The sequence below is a fragment of the Stenella coeruleoalba genome, assembly GCF_951394435.1.
Source record: "Stenella coeruleoalba genome assembly, chromosome: 6".
Classification (NCBI taxonomy): Eukaryota; Metazoa; Chordata; class Mammalia; order Artiodactyla; family Delphinidae; genus Stenella; species Stenella coeruleoalba.
This window is the reverse complement of record NC_137151.1, coordinates 69,932,638-69,953,781: the sequence shown is the minus strand read 5'-3', so window position 1 is coordinate 69,953,781 and position 21,144 is coordinate 69,932,638. Positions and strand designations below refer to the sequence as shown.

At 37.1% G+C, this 21,144-nt stretch overlaps 1 protein-coding gene across 6 annotated transcripts in view; it reads right to left on the bottom strand.

The window, feature by feature from the left end:
* Positions 1-3,433: 3,433 nt before the first annotated feature.
* The window catches only part of SCRN3 (secernin 3), a 37,952-nt gene continuing 20,241 nt past the window's right edge, over positions 3,434-21,144 (bottom strand). For 4 of the 6 annotated variants that reach the window (XM_079924302.1, XM_079924304.1, XM_079924301.1 and 1 more), the window contains 3 exons: positions 11,963-12,125; positions 10,290-10,464; positions 4,379-6,910 (listed from right to left, as the gene is read on the bottom strand). In XM_079924302.1, coding sequence (XP_079780428.1) covers positions 6,740-6,910; positions 10,290-10,464; positions 11,963-12,125 — 509 coding nt within the window. In that variant the 3' untranslated portion in view covers positions 4,379-6,739. Of the gene's footprint in view, positions 4,222-4,378; positions 6,911-10,289; positions 10,465-11,962; positions 12,126-21,144 lie in introns of those variants that run through there. The other 2 variants (XM_079924303.1, XM_079924306.1) reach the window with 2 other exon arrangements.

Genomic DNA, 21,144 nt, shown 5'->3' with positions numbered 1-21,144 from the left:
TGTATGTTATTTGTTGCTTTTCCCTTATTGCTTTTAATATTTTTTCTTGTATTTAATTTTTGATAGTTTAATATGTGTCTTGGTGTGTTTCTCCTTGGATTTATCCTATGTGGGACTCTGCACTTCCTGGAGTTGATTGACTATTTCCTTCCCTATATTAGGGAAGTTTTCAATTATAATCTCAAATATTTTCTCAGTCCCTTTCTTTTTCGCTTCTTCTTCTGGGACCCCTACAATTTGAATGTTGGTGCATTTAATGTTGTCCCAGAGGTCTCTGAGACTGTCCTCAATTCTTTTCATTCTTTTTTCTTTATTGTGCTCTGTGGGAGCTATTTCCACTATTTTATCTTCTAGGTCACTTATCTGTTATTCTGCCTCAGTGATTCTGCTACTGATTCCTTCTAGACAATTTTTTTTTTTTTTTTGCGGTACGCGGGCCTCTCACCGCTGTGGCCTTTCCCGTTGCAGAGCACAGGCTCTGGACACGCAGCCTCAGCGGCCACAGCTCACAGGCCCAGCTGCTCCACTGCACGCGGGATCCTCCCGGACCAGGGCACGAACCCGCGTCCCCTGCATCGGCAGGTGGACTGCCAACCACTGTGCCACCAGGGAAGCCCGTTCTAGAGAATTTTTAATTTCATTTATTGTGTTGTTCATTGTTTGTTTGCTCTTAATTCTTCTAGGTCCTTGTTAAACGTTTCTCATATTTTCTCCATTCTATTTCCAAGATTTTGGATCATCTTTACTGTCATTACTCTGAATTCTTTTTCAGGTAGACTGCCTATTTCCTCTTCATTTGTTTGGTCTGGTGGGTTTTTACCTTGCTCCTTCATCTGCTGTGTACTTCTGTCTTCTCATTTTGCTTAACTTACTGTGTTTGGGGTCTCCTTTTCGCAGGCTGCAGGTTCATAGTTCCCATTGTTTTTGGTGTCTGCCCCCAGTGGGTAAGGTTGGTTCAGTGGGTTGTGTAGGCTCTCTGGTGGAGGGGACTGGTGCCTGTGTTGTGGTGGATGAGGCTGGACTTGTCTTTCTCGTGGGCAGGACCACATCCGGTGGTGTGTTTGGGGATATCTGTGACCTTATTATGGTTTTAGGCAGCCTCTCTGCTAATGAGTGGGGTTGTGTTCCTGTCTTGCTAGTTGTTTGGCTGGTCATTGAGTGGAGCTGGGTCTTAGTGTTGAGATGGAGATCTCTGGGAGAGCTTTCGCCGTTTGATATTACTTGGAGCCAGGAGGTCTCTCTCCCAACTCAGAGGCTCAGGCCTGACACCTGGCTGGAGCACCAAAACCCTGTCAGCCACACAGCTCAGAAGAAAAGGGAGAAAAAAGAAAGAGAGAGAGAGAGAGAGAAAGAAGGAAAAAAGTAAAATAAAAATCAAGTTATTAAAATAAAAAAGTATTAAAATTAAAAAGTAATAAAGAGAGCAAGCAAACCTAAAAACAAATCCACTAATGATAAAAAGTGCTAAAAACTATATCAAAAAAAAAAAGGACAGAACTCTAGCACAAATGGTAAAAGCAAAGGTATACAAACAAAATCACACAAAAAAGCATACACATACACACTCACAAAAAGAGAAAAAGGAAAAATATATATTTTTTTAAAAAAGGAAGAGAGTATCCAAATCAATAAATCTACCAATGATAATAAGGTAAATACTAAACTAAGATAAACATAAAACCAGAAATAAATTAGATGCAGAAACCAAACCTCAAGTCTTCAGTTGCTCCCAAAGTCCACCTCCTCAATTTTGGGATGATTCGTTGTCTATTCAGGTATTCCACAGATGCAGGGTACATCAAGTTGATTGGGGAGATTTAATCCACTGCTCCTGAGGCTGTGGGGAGAGATTTCCCTTTCTCTTCTTTGTTTGCACAGCTCCCGGGGTTCAGCTTTGGATTTGGCCCTGCCGCTGCATGTAGGTCGCCTGAGGGCATCTGTTCCCACTCAGACAGGACAGGGTTAAAGTAGTAGCTGATTAGGGGGCTCTGGCTCACTAAGGCCAGGGGGAGGGAGGGGTACGGAATGCGGGGCGAGCCTGCAGCGGCAGAGGCCGGCATGACGTTGCAACAGCCTGAGGCACACTGTTCTCCTGGGGAAGTTGTCCCTGGATCACGGGACCCTGGCAGTGGCGGGCTTCACAGGCTCCCGGGAGGGTAGGTGTGGATAGTGACCTGTGCTTGCACACAGGCTTCTTGGTAGCTGCAGCAGCAGCCTTAGCATTTCATGTCCGTCTCTGATGTCCACGCTGATAGCCGCAGCTCGCGCCAGTCTCTGGAGCTCGTTTAGGTGGTGCTCTGAATCCCCTTTCCTCGCGCACCACGAAACAATGGTCTCTTGCCTCTTAGGCAGTTCCAGACTTTTCCCCCGACTCCCTCCCAGCTAGCTGTGGCGCACTAGCCCTCTTAAGGCTGTGTTCACGCAGCCAACTCCAGTCCTCTCTCTGGGATCCGACCTCCGAAGCTGGAACATCAGCTCCCAGCCCCCACCCGCCCCGGCGGGTGAGCAGACAAGCCTCTCAGGCTCATGAGTGCTGGTCAGCACCGATCCTCTGTGCGGGAATCTCTCCGCTTTGCCCTCTGCACCCCTGTTGCTGCACTCTCCTCCATGGCTCCGAAGCTTCCACCCCCACCCCCACCCCCAGTCTCCACCAGTGAAGGGGCTTCCTAGTGTATGGAAACTTTTCCTCCTTCACAGCTCCCTCCCAGAGGTGCAGGTCCCGTCCCCATTCTTTTGTCTCTGTCTTTTCTTTTTTCTTTTGCCCTACCCAGGTACGTGGGTAGTTTCTTGCCTTTTGGGAAGTCTGAGGTCTTCTGCCAGCGTTCAGTAGGTGTTCTGTAGCAGTTGTTCCACATGTAGATGTATTTCTGCTGTTATTTGTGGGGAGGAAGGTGATCTCCACATCTTACTCCTCCACCATCTTGAAGGTCCCCCCAGCTACTATGTTTTTTACTCTTAAGAAACACATGAAATTTAAGAAAACCTTAAATTTTCTAAAATATACCACAAGGTATTAATTACTCACTGAAGTACCAAAGCCCAATACCATATTGGATTTATAGAGTGAAAGTCTCCCAAAATGTTTTATAAATTAATTGGCTGTTTATAAATATAATAATCCTTATCTTTATCTGGGGAGTTATTATTCCTATTTTGAATATGGAAAAAGGGAATAGGTTGACCTCAGCCTTATAAAAGGCTATCAAGTTGTACGGATAGATTGTCTAGCTAATTTTCTCAACTTTACAAGCCGAGAAGAGGACTGTGTAAATTCTCTCCATCAGTCCTTGAATGTTAATTTAAATGTTTATTGAGCATCTAGCTTGTGCCAGACATAATGTTGAACATTAAGCACACAACAGTGGGAAAAAATATGGTTCTTATCCTCATAAAGCTTCTTCTGCTGTGAGAGACAGATGTTAAACATTTAATTACACTTGTGATCAGGATCACATGTGGCTCTCAGAGTATGTATCAAGAGGCTTGATCTTGAGTGGGGAAAATTTCCCTGAGGAAGTCATGTTTCAGCAAAACTCTAAAGGATGGAAAGAACTACTTATATTAAAAGCACATGAAATGAATGGTGCAAGCAGAGGGTACAGTCATGATGAAGGAACTGGGCACATTCAAGGAACTGAAAGAGCAGAATAGAAACTTTAAAAAAACAAAGTATAGGGCTCCCCTGGTGGAGCAGTGGTTGAGAGTCCGCCTGCCGATGCAGGAAACGCGGGTTCGTGCCCGGTCCAGGAAGATCCCACATGCTGTGGAGTGGCTGGGTCCGTGAGCCATGGCCGCTGAGCCTGCGCGTCCGGAGCCTGTGCTCCGCAACGGGAGAGGCCACAACAGTGAGAGGCCCGCATACCGCAAAAAAAAAAAAAAAAAGCATAATAAGATATAGATGGGGGAGATTGGCAGGATCTTGTTGATAGTTGTTAAGGATTGGGACTTATCTCATTGACTCTTTACAGTTTTAGACACAATAGGAAAATTAACAACTTGATTTTTTAAAATGAGGAGACGATCTGAACAGATTCCTCACCAAAGAAGATAATATAGATGGCAAATAAGCATATTAAGAGGTGCTTTGCATCATGTCATTAGGGAAATGCAAATTAAAACAATGAGATACTACTACATACCTATTAGAATGGCCCAAATCCAGAACACTGACAACAACAAATGTTGGCGAGGATGTGGAACAATAGGAACTCTCATTGACTGCTGGTAGGAAAGCAAAATGGTATGGTAGTCACTTTAGAAGACAGTTTGGCAGTTTCTTATAAAACAAAACATACTCTTCCCACACCATCCAACACTCATGTTCCTGGGTATTTACCCAAATGAGTTCAAACCATGTCTACACAAAAACCTGCACATGGATATTTATAGCAGCTTTATTCATAATTGCCAAAACACAGAAGCAACCAGATGTCCTTCAGTAGTGGATATCAGGAGCCAGGGTATCCAGACAGTGGAATATTATTCATCACTAAAAAGAAATGAGTTATCAAGCCATGAAAAGACATAGAGGAAACTTAAATGCATATTACTAAGTTAAGGAGCCAATCTGAAAAGGAGGCTACATACTGTATGATTCCACCTATACAATATTCTGGAAAAGCCAAAACTGTGGAGACAGTAAAAAGATGATTGCCAGGGGTTAGGGGAAGGGAGAGATGAATAGGTGGAGCACAAAGGATATTCAGAGCAGTAAAACTGTTCTGTATGATACTATAATTGTAGATACACGTCATTATACATTTATCCAAACCCATAGAATGTACAATGAGTGAAACCTAATGTAGACTCTGGATTTTGGGTGATAATGATGTGTCAGTGTAGGTTCACCAGTTATAACAAATGTACCACTCTGGTGGGGGATGTTGATGGTGGAGGGGAGGATAGAGGAACAGGGGTACGTGGGAACTCTGTACTTTCTTCTCAATTTTGCTTTAAGCATAAAACTGCTCTAAAAATAAAGTCTATTTTTTTAAAAAAGTTTTAGGAGGGAAATTCATGAACATATTTAAAATTTTAATAGATCACTCTAGCTGCAGTGACCCATGTGGATGAAGATAAAGAGCAAAAATCAGTGCAGAAGAACTTAACTGCAGTGGTCCAGGTGAGAGCCTGGTACTAGTTTGGTCTAGCATGGTGTCAAAGGAGAAAGTGAAAACATGCGGGCCCTAGAGAGAGGCACGTTTCTGTGCCTGAATAAATCAATGAACTGCTTACCCTTAGTTTCCTCACATATTAAAAAAGGGGGGGGGGCATTTGGGGGTTGCCCAAGGGGCTTCATGATTTAGGAAGAAACTATGACTGAATTATATGTAAGGCAAACCAGAATTAACTGAGCATTTGATACAGTTTTCTTTTGTAATGGCAGCCCTGCATTAGACAAGAGCCATCAGGCAGATTATGATTTTTATGAGAGAATTTAAAAAATAATTTCTGAGTACTCTTTAAATATAATGATCCATTATTTTAGTAATAATCCTAATTGCAGTGATAGTGACCAATAAATATCATAATGCAATCAAACACCTAAAATGGAAATTTCTAGAAACCAATAAAAACATAGTGTTATTTTGAGTTGGATTTTTCTTTTGTTTATATTTCCAACTTTGAGTCTTACTTGGTAATCCCTGTGTAACTTTAACAGAGTTTTTTTTGTTTGTTTTTTGCGGTACGGGGGCCCCTCACTGCTGTGGCCTCTCCCGTTGCGGAGCCCAGGCTCCGGACGCGCAGGCTCAGGGACCATGACTCACGGGCCTAGCCGCTCCGCAGCATGTGGGATCTTCCCGGACCGGGGCATGAACCCGTGTCCCTTGCATCGGCAGGCGGACTCTCAACTACTGCGCCACCAGGGAAGCCCTTTAACAGAGTTTTATAATCTTTGGACAGGTATTATTATTCATATATAATGTTCATAATATATATTATAACGTTCTTAATGTTCATAATATGCTAATATTTCTATTTCATCACCACTGTCTCATTCCTGTTCCTGTTTTCACTGAATGAACAGAAGTAAAAGATGAGAGAGATTTGAGACACCAAAATAATATCTCCTAAGGTCTTGGCTTATTCCATTTCCTAATCTCCCAGGAAAGCTCTTCTAAAAATATTAACATAAAAGTCTGTTAAGGGGTATGGGCGACAAAATGCTAGACAATTAGAGCTAAAAGCTCACTGGTCATCTAAGTCTTGACAAAGAGCAAGTCTGAGTTTAATAAAACATTTGCATAATTAAAAGACTGGAATAAGACAATGTGTAAATCTAGAAAATTTTGCTAGAGCTGGCTAATACTTGCCTAAAGCACAAAAAACTTATTAGTTGAGACAATATTTTCCATTACTAAAGAAAAATCTGCTTTCTGTTGTAACAGAAAATTGAGGACAATATATAATTATAATAAATGTATACATTATTTTAATGTTTCATGCTTTATGTAGAATTGGATATTTAGTTACTGTGATTTTTAAAAAGGTATTGTGGCTAGAAAAAAAAATACAAGTCGGTACCTAAAGTGATACCTGGCTATCCATGATATATGTGTCCAATTCCAATGTTATTTTCTTTCTCAATATTTCATCAAGGCTACATGTAGTTTTAATAGCCAAGCTATCACCTGAATGCTATTAAAGAATAATCATATCTGCTCAAACTTAATTTATATTATTTACCAAGGTAACAGATTCTAATTTTGAGGAAGATTGCTGACCATTTATGCGATCACTAAGAACTAATATTTGGCTTATAAATTCTAATTTCATCTTTTGTACACTGAGGAAAAAGATTAACAATTTTATCCACATCAAGATGCTTGTTTTGAAGGATTGATTCCATCTCTTTGAATAGTTCCTTCTCCAGTTTGCTCATGTTGTCCAACATTGTTTTGGCTTTTTCCTGAACAATTAAAAAATAAAAATAAATAAATACACAGATACACATGTGTGCATGAGCACACATGCACACACACGAGTCTAACAAAATTCCAAACCACCTCTACAGACAAGGTTTGTTCATTCTGGTTTCAACTTCTGGTTCGGTTCCCCTTCTCCTATTCTTTAGATAAAGAAAGAATGAAATTCTTTGGGAAAAATCATTGTTCTAGATTCAGTTAATCTATTAACCACAAACTATAGTTATTTTTAGTAGAAAATACAATAACAATTATGTAGTATTAGTCTATAAGCAAGAAACTTAAAAGACAAATAACAGGTCAGTTGAAAATTTGATATTAATTGTGGATGGGGAAGGTTGCTGAAAACTGAAGCTGAAATATTTCCATGAATTTGGATCTTCTACATTTAAAACCAGCATTATCAGATTAAACAAAGGAAATAGAACAGTGACGTTCAAGGGAAAGAGCAACTAAAAGAAAAGTCATTTTCTCTATGATTCCTCCTTGTATCAACAAGGGGGGGAAAGGTCATGATTCTTATAGAAAGGAGCAATTTTTAAGTTATTAATGAATTACCATCACCAGTTAGAGGGTAGGTACTGACAGAAAAAGTGTATAAGAAGAGAGTTACTAGAAAGTGAGCATAATTTTTAAAATTTGAACCATAATGGGGCAGAACTCCACAAAACAAGGATTCTTAACTTTGACCTATACTTCAGTATGAAATTGTATGCAATTTTTTCTGAAGAAACACTGCACTTCGTATCAGTGCAAAAAATGTATTTTATCAATAAATGGTATTAGAATAATTGGTCATCTCTTTGGAAAACGAAGTTAGAACCCTACTTCATAACACCCATAAAAATAAATTCCAGATAAAGAACTAATTTTTTTTCAAATATGCATATATGTATTTGAAAGAAAATACAGAAGTTATATTTATTTTGAGGTGAGGCAGCCCTTTTGAAGCATGAAATCAAGATGCCTTAAAGGAAAAGACTAACAAATGCAACTGATTAAATTTTAAACTTGTCTGACAAAAGAAGTTAAATAAACAAACTGAGATTAAAAATTTGCTACACAACAAAGTTATTCACATATTTTTGCCTCTTTAAGTCAAAAGACAAAAACAACCAAGAATCAATTGAAAAACAGACTAAGGAAAATAATAGGCAAGTCATTTAAGAGGAAACACAAAGGCCAATAAACATATGAAATTTTCAACCTCATTAGTAATCAAGAAATGTTAACTAAACTACCAGTAGGACTGACTCTCCCTAAAACATAAAAGTAGTTATTTACAGAGCCAGGACTAGAACCCAGGTCTTTGACACTTCTTCCCTCAAATCCCATTGTCTTTCCACTACTTCATGTTGTCAATCAACATTTAATACCTATTAAATACAGCCTAAAATAGTAACTGCTTTTAAATTTTATTTCATTATTACTTAGAAAAATGTCAATCAGCAATTTAATTTAGTTTAACAGGCATTTAGTAATAAGTCTACAAAACCCACCTCCCAGAAGCAGTATTTAAGGGGAAAAGGGAGCTAACAACTCTTGAGAACTATCATGAGCAATGAGAGCAGTGCAGAGGCTGCTCGGAAAGGAGGGGAAGTCCCTCCAGAGCAGACATTCATGAAACATATCACTGAAGAACTTGAGCAAAGGCAAGAAGAACCAGGGGCTCATCATTTTTCACAGCACTGTGCTGAGTCTGGAGGATAGGCCAAGCCCATGGAGGGAATGACACTTCTGGCCCGGTGCACTTAATAGGCTCCTAGAACAAAACACTTGCCTCTCACTCCATGCCACTAGGCTACAAAAAGGTGTTTACACTGTAGGTCAGAAGTAAAACAAACTGGTCTCAGAAAAAAGCAGTAGTGTCAAGAATCTATAGCAAATAGAGGATCTGTACAGAGCTCTCTGCTTTAAGCATAAGTACAGGGGTGGGCCGGGGGGGTGGGAGAGAGAAAAGCATGGCAACTATGTAAACATACTACAGAAAAAGGAAATAAGTAAATAATTGCCGGGGAGGAAAATTCATCTAATTCATTTAATGTAGAAAGAATGTAAGTGTATATACCTTCACAAAGTAAAAGTTATTATAGGCAATAAAAATCAGAAGCGAAGCTGGTAGAAGCAGGTGAGAAAAGGTATAAGATGACCAATCTTTTCCTTCATTGCAAGGAATAAGTTGAGAGTTCTGAGAAAGGCCTTTAGGTAGCCCTTCCATTTCCTTCTAATCTATTTTTTTAATCTCTGGGGCAGAGACAGAAGAGGGCAGGAAGGCTGAAGAGGTATGAACATTATAAAATTATTTGTCTACCCATCAATCTATCTGTCCCCCCAAATTATATATCTACTTGTTTCTGGAGATGAGATTGTGGGTGATGTGTTTAATCTTTTATTATGCTTACATTTAAAAATAATAAGCATTTATCTTTTATTAAAACTTCAACTCATTATAATAATTATTATTTTAAGTCTATGGGGTGTCACGTCACTTTCAATTAAAATTAATCTGAGGGTATATGATTAAGAACGTTATTTTAGAGACCAGGTTAACTCCCCTCTAGAAGTTTTGTAATTTTTGGTGTGAGATACACTAAAAAAGCTACTTAAACTCTCCAAGTCTCAGATTTCTTATAAGTAAAATGGAAACGATAATAGTACCTACCTGGGACTTCCCTGGTGGCACAGTGTTTAAGAATCTGCCTGCCAATGCAGGGGACATGAGTTCGAGCCCTGGTCCAGAAAGATCCCACATGCCACGGAGCAACTAAGCCCGTGCACCACAACTACTGAGCCTGCCCTCTAGAGCCCGGGAGCTGCAACTACTGAGCCCACGTGCCACGACTACTGAAGCCCACATGCCTAGAGCCCGTGCTCCACAACAAGAGAAGCCACTGAAATGAGAAGCCCACGCACTGCAACGAAGAGTAGCCCCCGCTCACCACAACTAGAGAAAGCCCGCACGCAGCAATGAACAACCAGCGCAGCCAAAAATAAATAAATAAAATAAATAAATTTATTAAAAAAAAATAGTACCTACCTGATAAAGTGGTTGTGAAGATTAAATGAAATATCCCATGTAACAGTACCATGGTGCTTGGTGTATAATAAGTGTTCAATAAATGTTAGCTATTGTTATTATGTTTAATATACTAAATTTCTCTAAATTCGCAATATATTCTTAACCATTTTTTTAACCAAAGTTCAAAAATAATATAGCTCTATTATAGTCTAAGCATCTAAACTATTTTTAAACCTATTTTTATATAAAGGAAAGAAAGCTGAAATTTCAAAGTTCAAAATATGGATTGAATCATATTTTAAGTTATTCTTAATGATAAAACAGAGAATATAATCTAATCATACCTCCTTATTATCTAGTATTTCCAAGGCCTGTTGATGTTTTTGGTAGAGTAGGTGTCTTCTGTCAGGCTTAATGTTAAACTGTGGCTTCTTTTTAACTGAATCTTCAAATGTGGGTGAACTGGTGTCCAATAGTTGTGAAATATTTGGTATAAATATGAAAGGCTTAAAAACAGATCTAGAAGAAAAAGTATTAAGTTTGGTATCTGGGGATATAAAAATATTCAGCTGAAAAAAAAATATTCAGCATTATTCTAAATCTTCTAAGATTCCCTTTAATTTCTACTAATTTATAACATACTAATTGTTCCTGTCATACTACTTATACCCATGCCTGTCTTCCCTGGTACACTGGGATCTCCTTTTGGGGCAAGGGATCATCCTTTATTTAGCCTTATATTCCCACGAACCTAACAAAGGGCCTGGCATATAAACAGTGTCAAGTAAAATTATAGTTCATCATTTTCTACTGCAAATTCCACAGTTGGAGGGTAAGAACAATCCTCAATGTAACAGATTGAGCATTAGGATTTGGGATGAAAATAAGCAGCAGTGTTAATAAGGGATTCACAAGTTTTATTCCTTTTTCTGGAAGATATCTTTAATAATATGAAAGATTATAATACTAAGAGGTAGTGAATATAAGATCACTTCTAAATGTAATGTGCATTAAGTTTTATGAGACACCAATGATTTAAATCAAGGTAGTCTGTATATATCCTACTTAAGATATAACTTTAACTATTGATATTTTGTTTTACATGTATGTATTTTCTAGATCATTTAACCTTTTAACTCTTACTCATCATCTAATATTTAATACTGAAATCTGCATTAGAAAACCAATCTACTTTTTTTTTTTTTTTTTTTCTTTTTGGTACGCGGGCCTCTCACTGTTGTGGCCTCTCCCCGTTGCGGAGCACAGGCTCCGGACGCGCAGGCTCAGCAGCCGTGGCTCACGGGCCCAGCCGCTCCGCGGCATGTGGAATCTTCCCAGACTGGGGCACGAACCCCCGTCCCCTGCATCGGCAGGTGGACTCTCAACCACTGCGCCATCAGGGAAGCCCCAAGCTACTTGTTTTTCTTGACAATTTTAAATATAGTTAGGGAAAGAGGGAGTAGGGATAACTGCGTACCAGAAACTATAAACATTTTCGTCCCATATGAATGAGAATAGTTATGGCAATGATACACATAGGAAAATGGCAGACTAAAACCTGAATAGAAAATGCATTTAAAAGACTTCTCTGGTGGCGCAGTGGTTAAGAATCCGCCTGCCAATGCAGGATACAGGGGTTCGAGCCCTCGTCTGGAAAGATCTCACATGCCACGGAGCAACTAATCCCGCGTTCTAGAGCCAGCACTACTGAGCCCATGTGCTGCAACTACTGAAACCTAGAGCCCAAGCTCCGCAACAAGAGAAGCCACCGCAACGAGAAGCCCGCGCACCGCAATGAAGAGTAACCCCCGCTCACTGCAACCAGAGAAAGCCTACGTGCAGCAATGAAGACCCAACGCAGCCAATAATTAATTAATTAAAAAAAAAAAGAAAATGCATTAAAAAATTATTGTGGTATTTGTGCAATAAAAATTTAGCCTGACAAAATCATCACCAAACTAATGACTCTACCCTACCCCTGACCCCCTGCCTGGTTTATAGTATTTTGTGACTTTACCTCTCAGGATCAGGAGTCCCTGTAAGGAAGTGGATGCAAGGAACGTTGGAGTCTTGAGGTAAAATAGAAACCATGCTTGCAGTGGTCAGGAATTCTCCCTCCATATTAATGCCACTTGGTTTATCTCGGAGAATTTCCATCATTGTTTCAAAGGTTATGTTTCCTAGGGAAATGAATTTTAAGACGATCAAATACATATGCATTTGCAGGTTGGCATCCTGCAATTATGAACTGCTTTCTCTATTGATAATACATAATATGAGACACTGGTCTAGGTATAAATTAAGTAAGACTGACTATAAGCAAATCTTGTACCATAACTGTTAGACTCACTGCACTGTCCCAAGGAAGATTTTTTTCTAATATAAAATATACAAAATCTCAAAACATTATAACAGGTTAAATCTGTTATTTCCTAAGAAGATGAAATCAATAATGCAAAATACACTCAATCTCACTGCCCTTCCAAAAATTTTTAAGAGGTATGTAGTTAACAATTAACTAATGACAATAATAACTATTATCTGAGTCTATCCATTCTGGGAACCAAATATTAAGAGAATATTGTGCTTAGTTTCCAATATTATACCAGATGTTCTTTACAAAATAACAAATTATTTTTCCTGTAATATAATTGCTATGCCTGACATTAATACTCTTGTATGAAAGTGTGAACTGTAACCTGAGTGGGAATGAAGGAGGCAAAAGACATTATTGGCTAATGGAATTTGTATGTACATAGTTCCACTGGACTACTTTAAAAATTTAAATGTCCATCATGTGTAATGAAAATAAATGGCATTATATTCTGTTTTCTGCTTTCATAGGTAAAGTTTGATATTTTAAGGAGATTTTTTTGAGAAAAATAGAAGAAAATCTATATCTTTAGCAAACACAACATGTCCATGGTTACAGAGAACCTCAGAATCCCATATTTGGAAGGCATTTCCACCAAAAAATTTTAAAAGCCAATCATGCCCTCAGACAGCTCTGTTTCTTTCTATATATATCCATAGTCAAAGATGTGATTTAGGATCTATCTTATGACAAGATGAATAATCTTACCCTTCCACAATGCAGTCCTCCAAAAGTAGCCAAAATATCTTCTTCTCACATGATAATAATTCTCTTCTCCAAAATTTATGACTCAATTCTCCATGAATCACATTAGGACTCCTTCAAATTAAAACTTACTACTAAGCTTAACTTAAATAAACTTTTTCTCTCCATCTGTCTTTTGTCTGTTATTGGTCCTATCTTTTTTTATCTTGATCCTATCTCTGCCATCAGATTATAAATTCCTGATCTTTTGTCTGTATTGGTCATATCTCTGCCATTAGATTACAAATTCTCTCAAAACAAGAATGGGATTTTCTCTGTTTAGTTCTCATTCACTCAACAAATATTTATTGAACACCTATTAAATGCCAGGCACTGTCCTAGGCAATGGATAGATAGATAGACACAGACAGACAGAAAGACAGATATTGATAGATTTAGACATGGATATACAGCTCTGTGAATATAAAGAAATGAAAGTCCCCTGATCCAATTTCAATTAAGGTAACCACAGTTAACAATTCAAAAAGGATTTCTCCTGGGACTTCCCTGCTAAGACTCCACGCTCCCAATGCAGGGGGCCCAGGTTCGATCCCTGGTCGGGCAACTAGATCCCACATGCATGCCACAACTAAGAGTCCACATGCTGCAACTAAAAACAAAAGATCCCACATGCCACAACTAGGACCCGCTGCAGCCTAAATAAATAAATAAATAATAAATAAATAATTTTTTTTTAAAAAAAGATTTCTCCTGAAGAGTTTCAGAACAGGTCTGAAAATTTTTCTTTGAATAAATGCAAGAAATTCTCATTATCAGAAGAAAATTGGTACCAGAAAATAGCCACTTAAAGCAACATATTTAAAATAAGAATCAAAACTTCATGCTATGTAGTGGAGGAAAAGGATTGATTGGATCTTTAAAATGAAATTAAAATACAAAAATAAGTTTACATAAGCTTATAGTTAACAAAATTTAGGTTAAAATTTTAATATGCTAATTCTTAGAACAAAGAATGAAACAAGTGTAATTTTTACAACAAAATGGTAAGAGAATTCGACTTTGACTATTGCAGAATGATCACACAGATAATGATTGCAAAAATATATGAGGACTTCATCAAGTTTCTCAAGTCCCTCTCTTAATTCTTTTTTTTATTGTATAATAATTTTATTTTTTTCCTTTTTAAAAATTTTTTTGGAGTATAGTTGATTTACAATGTTGTGTTAGTTTCAGGTGTACAGCAAAGTGAATCAGTTATACATATACCTACTTTTTTTTTTTTTTAGATTCTTTTCCCATGTAAGCCATTACAGAGTATTGAGTCGAGATCCCTGTGTATACAGCAGGTTGTTATTAGTTATCTATTCTTAATTATTTAACATTCAAATCATTTTCTTTTGAAGCACTTTGTTGTGTTACTGCTCTCAGTTTTTCTTCAGTTGTCAATAGGTCTAACTCTCTGTTCATTTTTTATTTGCCAATGGCTTTGTATGTGACCTAATCGGTATCTAATGTTAATTTCATGGGCTTCTGGAAATCTTGCATCTTTTGTAAGACTTTCAGTTTGTATTTTATTTGTATTGTGTTAATAATCATTAAGAGACATTAACAAAAATATTGATGCAAAGAAGAGGAAGGATAGTGTTAAATTGGGAAAGATATTTGAATGAGGACTAATTTTATAAATAGATGGTTCATCAGTGATAATCTTTATGTTTAAGACTACCTTTGCTTCCTTATGCAACCCCTGTAACTTTGGGGCATCAGACTGAAAATTCAGATAAAATGGACATCCCTCCTACCATCCATCACAACTTGCTGCAATCTTTGCTTCATTAGCCAGCTGCTATATGACTAAAATGAGGTCATTTTTTTAAAGTATCTACATCTCCCCAATTTTCTTATACGACCTCCTAATTTTTCATGCTTGTACAAAGTTTATATTCCCCAAAGTATAATTCGACAAGAAAATTAAAATAGGATCACTAACATATAATTACTTACCTGAAAAACCAAAGAGAATAGATTTTAAAACTATGAAAAAAATAGACTATCAATGAGGTGTCCCATTAAATAAGTAAAAACACTCAACAGCTTTCTTATAGATCAAAACCAACCAATTGGGATAGGGAGGGTGGGAGGGAGGGAGACGCAAGCGGGAAGGGATATGGGAACATATGTATATAAATAACTGATTCATTTTGTTGTGAAGCTGAAACTAACATACCATTGTAAAGCAATTATACTCCAATAAAGATGTTAAAAAAAAAACCAACCAATTAACAAACATAATAGAAAAATATTCCATTCATATTACCAGTAAAAAAATATTAAATATCCAGAAAAAAACTTAAAAGTCAAGTGGAAATCAGTAATCTAAGCTACCACCTTAATAAACTAGAAAAAGAAGAGCAAAATAAGCTCAAGGCAAGCAGAAGGAAGAAATAATACAGATAAAAGCAGAAATCAATGAAATTGAAAGCAGAAAAGTCAATGAAACAAAAAGTGGTTCTCTGAAAAGATCAATAAAATTGACAAACCTCTAGCTAGACTGACAGAAAAAGAGAAAACACAAATTACAAAATTACCAATATCAGAAATGAAACAGGGGTATCATGACAGACCCTGCAGACATTAAAAGCATGATAAAGGAATACTATGAACAACTCTATACCCATAAATTAACAACTTAGAAGAAATGGACCAATTATTTGAAAAGCACATATTACTAAAACTCACTCAATATGAAATAATTTGACTAGCCCTATATCTCTTAAAGAAATTGACTTTAAAACTTCCAGAAATCTCCAGGCCCAGATGTTTCACTGGAGAATTCTACCAAACATTTGAGGAAGAATTAACTCCAAATCTACACAACCTCTTCCAGAAAATAAAAAAGGAGGGAACACGTCCTGACTCATTTAATGGGGCAAATATTACCCTTATACCAAAACCAAACAAAGACAGTACAAACAAACCAACACAGACCAATATCTCTCATGAATACAGATGCAAAAACCCTCAACAAAATATTAGCAAAGAGAACCCAACAATATATAAAAAGAATTATATACCATGACCAAGCTGGGTTTATTCCCAGGATACAAGGCTTGTTCAATATTAGAAAATCAATGTAATCTATCATATCAACAGGCTAAAGAAAAAAGAGAATCATATCAACTGACACAGAAAACGCATATGACAAACCTCAGTATCTATTCATGATAAAAACTCTCAGCAAACAAGGAATAGTGGAAAACTACCTTAACTTGATTAAGTTGACAAAGTACAGCTACAAAAAGCTACAGCTAATACTATACTTAATGGTAAATGACTAAATGCTTTCCCCCTAAGACTGGGAACAAGGCAAGGATGTCTGCGCTCACCATTCTTATTCAGTATAACACTTGAAGTCCTAGCCAGCACAATAAGGCAAGGAAAGGAAATAAAAAGCATACAGATTGGAAAGGAAGAACTAAACTGTCCCTATTTGCAGGTGGCATGATAGTCTATACATAAAAATCCCAAGGAGTCTAACCAAAAAAAAAAACCCCAAAATAAACCTCCTAGAACCAGTAAATTCATTTAGCAAAGTCACAGAATACAAGATCAACATACAAAAAAGTAATTAAAACAATCTGAAATTTTGAAAAGAAGTTCTTATTAAGAAACAATTTGTTTAGGCTCTATAGAAGAGAACTAGAGACACTGTTTTCTCATTTAGGTTGAAACTGCAAATTTTGTAGGTCCAACTTCACTTATAGAATCTATTCTAAAGAAGTAATTTTGAAATGCAGACAAACTTAATAAATAAGATGTTCACATGATTTACAGTGGTAAAAGGGAAACAACCAAATAGTGAACAATACCATTTGTGTCCTCCCCTCCACCAGTTACTATGTTCCAGAAGGTCATAGACTGTATCATGTCTGCCACTATGTGGCCCCATGCCTAGCACAGAGCAAGTGTTTATAAAAGATTTCTTTAACAACAACAAAAAATGTCAATATGGAAAACCTAGACAAATAAAATTACAAAAGTCTACTTAGAACAGAAAAGAAAAATTCAATAAATGGACAACTATATCTTGTTCTTGACTAGGAAGGCAATATTATTAGATGTGAATTCTCCCCTAAAATAATCTATAGTTTTAATTCAAATCCAATCAAACCTCAAAAAGATTCTTTGGGGAGAAGCTGGAAAAATGATTGTAAAATTAACCTTGAAAAATGAACAGTCAAGGATTGTCAGGAAAATTCTGAAAAAGCAGAATAATGAGGAAGTATTTGTCTTACCACATTAAAAAAAAAAAACCCTGTAAATTCATTCATATCGTCCTTTGGCTCATAAAGCAAGTATTGAGCACTTATTATGTATACTTACACGGTTCTAAATGAAACTGAACAAATACAGTAATCTAATTTACACTTGGGTTTACTTAGGAATTTAATATTTGATAAAGTTGGTTGGCATTTCAAATCAACAGAAAAGATAATTCATTTAAAATGTGGTGTTGAGATCACTGGGTAATCATTTGAGAAGTGAGGGAAAAAACAGTAATCCTAATTCATATTTTATTTTAGTATAATTTCAGAAGAATTATAAATTTTAAAAATAAAACTATAAATATAAGATGTAGATAACCATTTCTGGTACAGTGAAATGGCCATTCTAAAAGCATGACATCAATGCTAGAAACCATATAAGAGCAATTACACATGGGACAGAATCAACCATTTTATTATTACTTTTCTATTTATGCCAGCTATTGTTTTTCCCTTTTTATCCTTTCTTGCCCTCTTTTGAATTTAACAAGTATTTATTATTCTATTTCTCCCCGTTAGCTTATTACTTATATATTCTTTTATTATTTTATTAGTTTCTCTTGACTTATTACAGTCTGCCTTAAATTAGTTCTTCACCACTTAGTTAACGCAAGGACCTTGTAACACTTTAACTCCAATTATTGCCTCCTGTTTTTAGTGCTATTCTCATACATTAATTCTGCTGTGTTCATCTGGGTCCTCTGAGAAGCAGATGCCACAACATGAGATTAAATGTACAAGGATTTTATGAGGGAAAATGCCTATGAGAGAAAATGGGGAGGAAGTTGGACTGCGACAGAAGTCCGAGCCTGGCTTTACTAGAGAGGGAAGAAAGATTGGGTGAAAGTGACCTAGACTGCAACGCCACCTAAGGAAAGCTTTGCAAGGCCCTTAGGGAGTCTTTGACCCAGAGTCGGCCATCAGAGGAGTCCAATGACCCCAGGAATGGGCCTACCTTAGTCTCCCTGCTGCTTTCAGTCATTGGCCAGGAGCACCCTGTGGGAAGGCAGCCTTGGTACTACATGAATTCAATGCACAACAGAATTTGAGCACTGCAGCTATGGCCATTGGTCATAAAATTATTATTATTTTAAACACACAATATTCATTTAGTTTCACGCACGTATTTACTGTTTCTGTTGCTCTTCATTCACTCCTGCTTACCTTGCCTCTATCAAAGATCATTTTTCCTGCCTGAAGAATGGCCCTTAGTATTCCTTTTAATGCCAGTTGGCTAGTGACAAATTTTCTCAATTTTATTTCAACTTTACTTTTGGAGGATATTTTCAGTGGGTATAGAATTCTAAATTGGTAGTTATTATCTTTCTCCATCACTTTACAGATGTCATTTTATAGTCTTCCAGATTCTTTCTCTTTTGAAAAGTTACCTGTCAGTCTTATAGTTGTTCCTTCGAAGATAATATATATTTTCTCTCTGACTGCATTTAAGATTTTCTGTTTATTTTCCCCCTTTAGCAATCTCACTACGATGTGCCCAGGTGTGGTTTCCTTTTATTTATTCTTGGGATTTGCAGAGCTTCTTGAAGCTGTGGCTTGATGACTTTTATTAGTTTGGAAAAATTCTTGGCCAGTATCTCTTCAAATCTTGCTTTTGCCCCTCCATATTCTCTCTCTCCTTTCCTGCTGGGACTCCAACTACATATATATGAGACCTTTTCAGTGAGTCCTATATGGCTCTCACACTCTTGTCGATATTTTCCAAACTCTCACCTCTGTTTCAATCAGGGAACTTTCTACTGATCTTCCAGTTCACTAATTTTTTTCTTCTGCTATGTCTAATCTGTTGTTAAACTAATCTATTGAATTCTTTTTTTTTTTTTTTGCAGTACGCGGGCCTCTCACTGTTGTGGCCTCTCCTGTTGCGGAGCACAGGCTCCGGACGCGCAGGCTCAGCAGCCATGGCTCACAGGCCTAACCGCTCTGTGGCATGTGGGATCTTCCCGGACCGGGGCACGAACCCACGTCCCCTGCATCAGCAGGCAGACTCTCAACCACTGCGCCACCAGGGAAGCCCCTAATCTATTGAATTCTTAATTTCTGTTATTAGAAATTTACAGTTCTATTATTTCCATTTGGTTCTCTTTTATAGATTTCAGTTCTCTGATGAAATTCTCCATTTTTTTGTCTAATTTTCTTGAACATATAAAACATATTACTTTTAAAGTCTATATCTGATAAAACTAATTTGGGGATAACCAGTGGGTCAGTTTCTACTGTCTGCTTTCTCTTGATTTTCAATCACTTGGTCCTATTTCTTGGCATGTCTGATAATTTTTTATTGAATGTTGGACACTATAGATTAAAATCTGTAGAGGCACTGCATGATATTTTCCTCCACAGAGTATTTAATTTTCTTCTGGCAAACAGATGTAATATAGGTAGATTACCTATTGATCCAGATGAGACTGGTCTATTCTGTTTGTTCTTATTCCTAAAGTGTAGCCTTTCTGGGGTTTTAACTGAAAGCCTGGGGTATTTCCCAGGCCCCTTCTTCTTGGTTGTTCATCAATCCAATTTTTGTCCCTAAGGCCTTGTGAGACTGCCAAAATCTCTACTTAACGTTTTAAGCTCTTGGTAACTACTCATCCTACAGAGTCTCATCCTACATATGCACGGCTTAGAAGTCAGCAACTGCTTTAAGGAGAAATTGTGACATAGAAGGTCAGACTCTTCTCAGAGTGCACATAGTCTTTTCCCAAGCTCCTGGATCTAGGCCCCTCATATCCTAACTGTTTTGGGTGTTCACCATGCCTTCAAGCAGTGGGTTTTATTTTCCCAGCTTTTAGTTATTCTTGGGGAGAGGTTAGTCTCGTACTAGCTACTCCCTGTTAACCAGAAGCAAATGTCCAGCTTTGTGCTTTTAACCACTCCAATTTTATGCCTCCCATTTATTAAATACATCAGTCTCTTTTTACCCTCAAGTAGTATCAATTTCTGAATACCAGTAATGAATGTGGTAGACCCATACTGTAACAAGTACAGTTTAAAAAAATAACACAAAACATATAGTTCCTGTCAGCGGATAAGATATTTTCAGATACTTTGTATGGAAATGTTTAATTACTTCATTAAAATTAGTTCTAAAGAAACAAATAACTCTCATTTAACATAGTTGGTTGACCACAGGTATGTTTTTCCTCTCTCCCCAAACCCTACAAAGGAATAAAATGACAGCAAAGGAGGAAGGAATGACAGCAAAGGAATAAAAAATGAAATTACTCACAAAGACAAAGAAAGCATGAAGAGCAAGAATTTCCCCCCATCCCCATGATATATGGGAATAATTAAAAGAACAAAAGCTTACATCAAGTCTGCACCCAAATTGTGATTTTTGTGACATTTCAAATTAAAATAAAATTGATTTCCATATAAAACAGTCTAATGTTCCACCCTCAGTTAATCACGCAAACTTCCGTTTTATGTTAATAGCAAATTTTCACTTTCTACATAATATAGCTATGACTTCAAATTCAAGAAAAATAATGTATAGATAACTTGTTACAGGGGCAATATCTTTCTGTTAGTTTTGAAAAAACGCAGGAAGAAAAAAAAAGGATACACCTGAAAACAACCCTTAATATTAAAACTAAACAATAAAGCAAAAGCCATCCACATCTATCTATCACACACATAGCTGCTGCACCTAGTGAGATTTTAGAATGATTCAAATATAAATTCCTGTAAATGGCAAGTTTTAACAAAAACAGTGTCAGAACCATAACACTGCAGTAACACAGGTATTATGAAAATGTTTTCTGTAGTCAAAACCTACAA